The sequence below is a fragment of the Chrysemys picta genome, chromosome 12 (genome assembly GCF_011386835.1).
Source record: "Chrysemys picta bellii isolate R12L10 chromosome 12, ASM1138683v2, whole genome shotgun sequence".
In the NCBI taxonomy this organism is placed as follows: Eukaryota; Metazoa; Chordata; order Testudines; family Emydidae; genus Chrysemys; species Chrysemys picta.
The window spans coordinates 7935096-7942783 of NC_088802.1; the positions used below are offsets into that span (position 1 = coordinate 7935096).

Consider the following 7688-nt stretch of genomic DNA (forward strand, 5'->3'; position numbering starts at 1 on the left):
TTACAATGCAGAGTGGATGCTCAAGTCCGGATCCCACAGACACGGGTTTACAATGCATTTAGACAAACCCCCAGAGGCTCTGTTGTGATTTAGGAGTCCCTCTGGCTCTGCCTGGGTCCCAGTAGGCTTCCCTCCTTTCCCCAGCTCTATTCCCACTGTCACCGACCATGGACCCTGCTGGGCGGGCAGGGTTCAGATCAGCCCCCGTCCCCCGGCTTTAGCTGAGTCAGAGCAGGCCTGCGTCTCCGTTCCTGTGTCGGTGCCCAGACTCCTCCCCGGCAGCCCAGTCCCCGTCACCTGCCACCTGCCACTCCAGGACCAGCTGTCTCATCCCAGAGGAGGCACTGTCCCAGAAATAGCCCCCGGCGCCCTGCCCCACACCCGGCCTCTGCTTGTGGCTCGCTCGGATCTCGGACTTTCCCGGTCCCTGGGAGCAGCAGCCCCCGCCCCAGGTGAGTGAGCCCAGCTGGGACCCCAGTCACCAGGACCCCGGGCAGTTTGCGGACAGTGGGAAGAGCCAGGGCCTGTTTTCCCAGCCCTTTGAGCATTGCCAGCGTCTAGCCCAGACCCTGGCCCAGAGAGACCTGTCAGCGGCCGCAGGGCTATTCAACTGCAGTGCGGACGCTGCGGCTCACTCTGGATCCCGGACTCTGAGCCCCTCCCCCGCTGCGCCCAAGTAGCCACCCGGCAATTCTCTAACCCCGCAGCCCAAGCTGGAGTCATCAGCCACGGCCCAGCCCCCGGGGTTTGATTGCAGCGGAGACATCCTTGTAATCTCTGCGTGACCACGGCTGGTTTCTCGGCATCAGAGCTGGCCTGGAGAACGCGACCCTGCTTCACACGCCGCCAGAGACGGGCCGGGGGCCCAGAGTTGGGATCTCACGGACACAAACCTTCCAGCCTTTCCATGGATCGCGGGGCACAGGGCAGTTCTTTGGACGCAGGCTGGGGGCAGGGCTAGAAGGGCGGCTTTGATGCACCTTATCTAGCCATCCCATGCACCTGCGTTGGACGCAAACGGGATTTGAAGGGGGCTCCAGCCCTTGGGCTGTCGTAGCTTGCCGGGGAAGAGGATGTCCAACTGCTACCGTCTAACCAGTGACCGATCCCCTCCCATTGAAATTCAGCCCCCCTGCGCTGCTCTTTCCTGTCCCGTCCCATCCTCGCCCTGAGTCCGTAGCAGTAAAGAGCTCTTTGCTGAGCAGTGGTCATGGCGCTCACGCCCAATTCTGGTCTCTCTAGCAAACCAGGAGCACTTTCCCCGGCGGGCCCATGGGGCAGAGTTTGCAGCCGGAGCCGTCGGGGGAGAGGAGCGGTAAGAGACGCGGCATTAACGAACCTGGCCATTCTGGGCCCTGGTTCTGCACGGAGCCTTCACTACATCAGCCAATAACAATGGCCCAAGTCCTAGGGTCTTTCTTCAATGTAATGCATCATTTTCTCTGCACCCTCCCCCTATACCCCGAATCCATCAGACTCACCCAGAACCCATCAGCTGCCGGCACCCTCACCTACCACTTGCTATTATATTTGTATTAGAGAAATAGCTAAGTGACCCAACTGAAATCAGGGCCCCGTTGAGCCGGGCGCTGCACAGACACAGTGAGAGACAGTCCCTGCCCCAAGGAGTTACCATCTAACCAGACAAGGGGAGGTCTGTTTCCTCCGTTTTACAGTCATCCATCCCTCCATCCCCCAGACTGCAGCAGGTCTGGTGGCCCCAGCAGCAGGTATTCCCGTCTTCCCAGCACATGGGCTCCTAGCTGAGGTCTCTGGGGCTGGTGGGCCCATACCAACGATATCTGCCTTTGCTTTGGAGGTGGAAGGAAGCCGGCTGAGACGGCCGGGGAGGGGTCTGAGCTGGAACAGGGCCTCTGTGTGATTGTGGACAGCTTCTACAGATACGCCGAGGGCCCGCCTGGAGCGAAGGCGCTGGACCAGGCGGCTTTCCAGAACCTGCTCAGCAACGAACTGAGCCATCAGCTCACGGTGAGACCCGGCTACTGGCACCCCAAGGCGACCAGAGCCATCAACCACTGACTGCTAGCCAATGGATTTGCTGATACCCCTCAGCCCTGCCCGCCAGCCTCCTGCTATCCCAGCCCTGGGGCTCCCCCAGCTCTGCCGGTGCCCCTCAATCCCGACCTGCAGCCCCCTGCTAACCCAGCCCTGCCTCCCCCACCCCCAGAACTCCCCCGGAGCCCATCAATCCCGACCTGCAGCCCCCTGCTAGCCCAGCCCTGCCTCCCCCACCCCCAGAGCCCATCAATCCCAACCCACAGCCCCCTGCTAACCCAGCCCTGGCTCCCCCACCCCCAGAGCCCATCAATCCCGACCCACAGCCCCCTGCTAACCCAGCCCTGCCTCCCCCACCCCCAGAACTCCCCCGGAGCCCATCAATCCCGACCCACAGCCCCCTGCTAACCCAGGACGTGGCTCCCCTCCCCCCAGCTCTGCCAATGCCACTAAATCCTGACCCACTGACCCCTGCTACACCAGCTCTGGCTCCCCACAACCCTCACAGCTCTGCCAATGGGCTTCGAGCTTGTATCTCACCTCTCTTTTATACAAACGTCTGTGTGCCTGGGGAGCCCTGCTAGGCCGATCCCTGCCAGCAGGGGGTGGTATTGCATTCCCCTCCCTCTCCCCAGCAAGGCTGGTGAAACCATTTAGCCAGGCCGGGAAGCGAGCCAGGCTGCGGTCGCCTAGGGCGCTAGGATTTGGGGGGGCGCCATTTTCTTCGGCAGCGACCACGGTGGCCAGATCTTCGGCCACCCCAGTCGCCGCCAGCATTTAGGCGGAGGGAGCTGGGGCAGGGAAGCGCGGGGAGGGCCGCCTGCAGCAAGGGGTGGGGGGGGGCAGCACACAGGGGAACTCCCCGCCCCAGCTCACCCGTGCCCCGCCTCCTCCCCAAGCACGCCGTGGCTGCTTCACTTCTCCTGCCTCCCAGGCTTGCGGCGCCAATCAGCTTAGGCGCCGCAAGCCTGGAAGGCGGGAGAAGTGAAGCAGAGATGGTGTGCTCGGGGAGGAGGCGGGGCAGGGGTGAGCTGGGGCGGGGGGGGTGCCTCAGGGCGGAGGGTGGGGAGCTGCCGCAGGGGAAGCACCTCAAGGCAGGGGGGGGAGCTGCCATGAGGGGGCACCTCAGGGCGGGGGCATGGGGGTGGGGAGGGCGCAAGTTGGAAGTTTCGCCTAGGGCGTGAAACATCCTTGCACCAGCCCTGCCCCCCAACCGTAGAGCCTGTTACTGATCCCCGTGCCAGATGCTTCCCCAAGCGCTGACTCCCTGTTTCTTTGGTTTTAGAACACAGAGGTCAAGGCGGCCGTGACGCGCACGTTTGAGAAGTTAGATGCCAACAAAGACCAGAAAATCTCCTTCGACGAGTACTGGCAGCTCATCGCCTGGATTTGCCAAGTGATCCGGCACCGCGATTATAACGAGTAGTGACCAGAGAGCTGTGTCTGGTGGGGAAACTGAGGCATGCGCCGCATCGGGAAAGGCTTCCAAATCCTTTGCCTTAAAGACTGAAAGCAAATCTGCACCTCCCCCACCCTTGTAAACCCAGTGACCTTAATCTGCCTGCTGGGATTCCCACACCCCCACCACTGTTCTGCACATCTCATGCGGCTCCCCCTACCCCCACTCAGGATCCCACCCTGATCACCCCTCAGCCTTTGCTCTCCATGCCGTCTAACTCCCCCACTGCTGAGAGTCACCCCCTACACCCCGAATTCACCCTGGCCTCTGCTTCCCATGTCACCCACCTCCCCTGCTGCCAGGATCCCTCGCCATTGCACGCCCTCCTCCAGCCGAGCCATGGCATGGGACCCCCACCCCACCCCACCCATCCCTCCATTGGCTGGGCTCCCACGCCGATCCCTTCCCCGTTGCTGGGATCTCTCCCCCACCCCTTACAACCTGCTCTCCCAGCGCCACCCACTATCACTTGGTAATGTGACTTGAATAAAGAGTCCGCTCTGAGCTCCGGCCACGTCTCTCTTCTTACTGCAGGCCAGATTGGATGGGTCGGTTCTGATGAGTGGACGCGCAGTACAGCGCACAGCCAGCAGAGGGCAGTGGGGCGCTCCCAGGCTGGGCACATCATTGTCACACTGCAGGAGGGACGTGGACAGGCCAAGTTCTGATGAAAAGTTCTGGGACCTTCTCAGCTGCCCTGACATCCTCCCCCCCAGCATCCTCCCCTCCTCCACACTGCCATCCGCCCCTCCTCCCCCCAGCATCCGCCCTCCTCCGCCCTGGCATCCGCCCCTCCTCCGCCACGGCCATCCTCTGGGTCCCAGCAGCAGGGTCGGGGCTGCCAGCCCCAGGCGGGGCCAGGGACTGGCAGGGGCTGGCCATGCTGTTATACGGCAGGGCACAGGGCAGATTGGTGCAGCAGACAGAGATAAAGGATATGGGCTGAACCTGGAGCTCCTGCTCACATGAGTCAGAGGGGGAGAGGCTGCGTCTACACCAGAAGCACTTGCCTGGTGCGTCGTACCAGCAAAGCGCTCCTAGTGTGAACGCAACTCAGACTGGCACCGCTGTCGTGGTCAAGAGAGCCTGGCGAACAGGGCCTGGGGTAAGACCCGAGGCCGTGCTGTGAATCAAAGCCAGGCTCTGTGTCAAAGGAGATGCCTCCAAGTTCAGGCACTTGGCAGCAGTATCGCTGGTGCTGCTAAAACACAGGCGCCGCTAAGCAGTACTAGGTGCTGGGTGTTTGTGGGCACACGCTCCAGAGGCTAGGCCAGGCCCAGCCCAGCACAAAGCCAAGGCAAAACACAATCCTGGCAGCTGGTACAGGAGCACATGACCCTGAGGAAAGCGGAGGCCTGGCTGATGGATGGGGCTGGTTTGGTCGAGCCCACAGGTACAAGGTGCAGGGGAGTAACTAACCACGTCACGCAGGTCCTGCTGTGCCTCGTGTTTGGATCTGGGTACAACAGCGATTCAGAGGAGAGAGATCTTTGTCTGGCTTAGGGGGCAGTGGAAAGTCCTGCCGCTGACTGAGCTGGTCCATTGTCACGGGAAGACACGCCTTAGTGCACCTGTACACCCACAGGGCACTAGTACCGTGCTTTGTCGGCAATAAACCTGATTGATCGCCTTCGCCACTGAACCGAGCGTGTGGTCGCTCGGGGCAGTTCGATGGAGGTCTGCTGAACCAGCTGTCTGCGGGGCTGGCACGGCATACAGAGAGGGCAGACGGACACGCACGCGAAACTGACAACGCTGGAGTGGCGATGCGTGTAGGTTTGCCCTGCTGCGTGGTACACCGGTAGCTGACGTAGATCCAGCTGTTTCTTGTAGATGCTGCCTGCCAGAGAACCTACTGAATGGACAGTGACCAGTTCATCAGGCATTGCTGTGTCAGGATTTAATATTGGTATCCAGACACCGACCACGAGTGTTTTGAAGAACGCGCGTCTGGTTGGAGGCAGTGTCATTGACCCCAAGCGGTGACTGGTGCTAACGGGGGATTTGTCCACACAATTTCTAGTTACTATGTCACAGCCATCAGCAGTACTAATAGCTTCTTTCCCAATTTGTTTTCCCCTTGGCCTTTATGTGGTTTGCACCAATGAGTTGGTTCATGTTTGGTTAAACAGTTTAGCGATGTCCCGCGCATTGTAAGAGGGGTACGGCTTCTTCAGTAGCCAGCCCTTAATGCCGGGAATGACAGGCTTGGAGACAGTTTCACCTGCCCGCTGGTCACAATCGTGAAAGTTCTGTTACGTACATAGAAAAATATATTTTTCCTATTCGCCTGTTTCCAATCGGCCTTCAGACTCAGACCAGCTCGAAATGTGACCCATCATTCCAGCTAGAGTTTGGAGTCTTCTACTTGGAGAGATCCCAGACTCTGGAATAGTCTCTTACCCAGCCCCTTCGGCCCGTGCACAGTTCTGATAAGGGGCTAGTAGATCACTTCACAGAGATGTTTACAGCAATCAGACAGTGGCTTTTACACTGTAGCCAAATTTATCACAGATATTTCAGTGATAAAGATTTAAAACCACAGCCACATGAACTCAGTAATATACATCTTTAAACACCAGTTAGACCTGGCCCAGCAAGTGGTTTCTAGCTGACTGCCTACTTCATTATCCATATAAGGTAAACTGAGGTGTAGTTGAGTTGTCTGTTATTTGTAAAGCACTTCCCTTTTCTCTCTTGATGCCCAGGGGTTTCTTCACTGTGCATTGATATTTTCTGGTGTCTTTCTTCTGTGAGATGCACCCTTAAACAGCTTATGTTGGTTAACAAATAATGTCTTTGCCTCACATTTTCTTTTCTGTTCAGTAACCCAAATTTAATACACAGATTAAGTTAGTTTGTTTTCACTGAAATAGGGACCAAGTCTTTTATAACACAAGCTTTGCTTTATAGTTTATGGCGATATACCTATCTCATAGAGCTGGAAGGGACCCTGAAAGGTCATTGAGTCCAGCCCCCTGCCTTCACTAGCAGAACCAAGTACTGATTTTTGCCCCAGATCCCTAGGTGGCCCCCTCAAGGACTGAACTCACAGGCCAATGCTCAAACCATTGAGCTATCCCTCCCCCCATTCTAATTTTCCAAAGTCTTTAGCACAGACAAACCGGTTTTAGATAGTTTTGCAGTTGTTGCATAGATATTCCTTTTCCCTTAATGTGTGCATTACCAATTTTTTCATAATAAGCATAGCGCTTGATTGCTAAAATGGGTGCTCTCAATCTTCTGTGAGAAAGTGTCCGGCTCTCCCCAGCTGAGCCCTCTGCTTTAGCAAAAGAGTTAAGAACAGAATTTTTACCCAAGCTTTTTAGAGTTAATTTGCTTGTGATCCCAATTCCACCGTTATTAACTGTTTAGAAACACAGGCTTTACCGACCACTGCTTCCCTTCAACAGAACATAAAAGAAAAGAGTATAAAAATGACACCAAAATGAATTGTAAATGTAGGTCTGTGCAAACACTTTGAGGGTATAAAACTTTCATGACACTTGTTTGTATTCGGTAGACAAAGATGGAATCCTTTTGAAATAGAATGGTTAACTTTAACATGCTGCATAAACACACATAGTATATATTGTTATATTTTTGACATCTTTGCTATAACATTCTTATGATTATATTTGAAGATGCAAACAAGTTTATAAAAACAAGGGCTGTCAATTAATCGCACTTAACTCATGCAATTAACTCAAAACTAATTAACTCGATTAAAAAAAGTAATCACGATTAATCTCAGTTTTAATCACACTGTTAAACAATAATAGAATACCAATTTAAAATTATAAATATTTGTGGATGTTTTCTACATTTTCAAATATACTGATTTCAATTACAACACAGAATACAAAGTGTACAGTGCTCACTTTATATTAGTTTCGATTACTAATATTTGCACTGTAAAAAGAAACAAAAGAAATCGTATTTTTCATTTCACCTAATACAAGTACTGGAGTGCAATCTCTTTATCATGAAAGTGCAACTTACAAATGAAGAATTATTTTTTTTTTTTTACATAACTGCACTCAAAAACTTTAGAGCCTACAAGTCCACTCAGTCTTACTTCTCGTTCGGCCAGTCGCTCAGACAAACAAGTTTGGTTACAATTTGCAGGAGATAATGCTGCCCACTTCTTATTTACAATGTCACCTGAAAGTGAGAACAGGCATTCGCATGGCACTGTTGTAGGCAGCATTGC

The 7688-nt window shown here is 54.9% G+C and overlaps 1 protein-coding gene across 1 annotated transcript; it reads left to right on the forward strand.

The window, feature by feature from the left end:
• The first annotated feature begins 310 nt into the window (after positions 1–310).
• On the forward strand, positions 311–3979 carry LOC101950856 (protein S100-A16-like). The gene is made up of 4 exons (XM_065563196.1): positions 311–452; positions 1243–1315; positions 1820–1989; positions 3302–3979. The coding sequence occupies exons 2-4, from the start codon at positions 1273–1275 to the stop codon at positions 3440–3442; spliced, it is 354 nt and encodes a 117-aa protein (XP_065419268.1). The 5' UTR covers positions 311–452; positions 1243–1272; the 3' UTR covers positions 3443–3979.
• The last annotated feature ends 3709 nt before the right edge of the window (positions 3980–7688 follow it).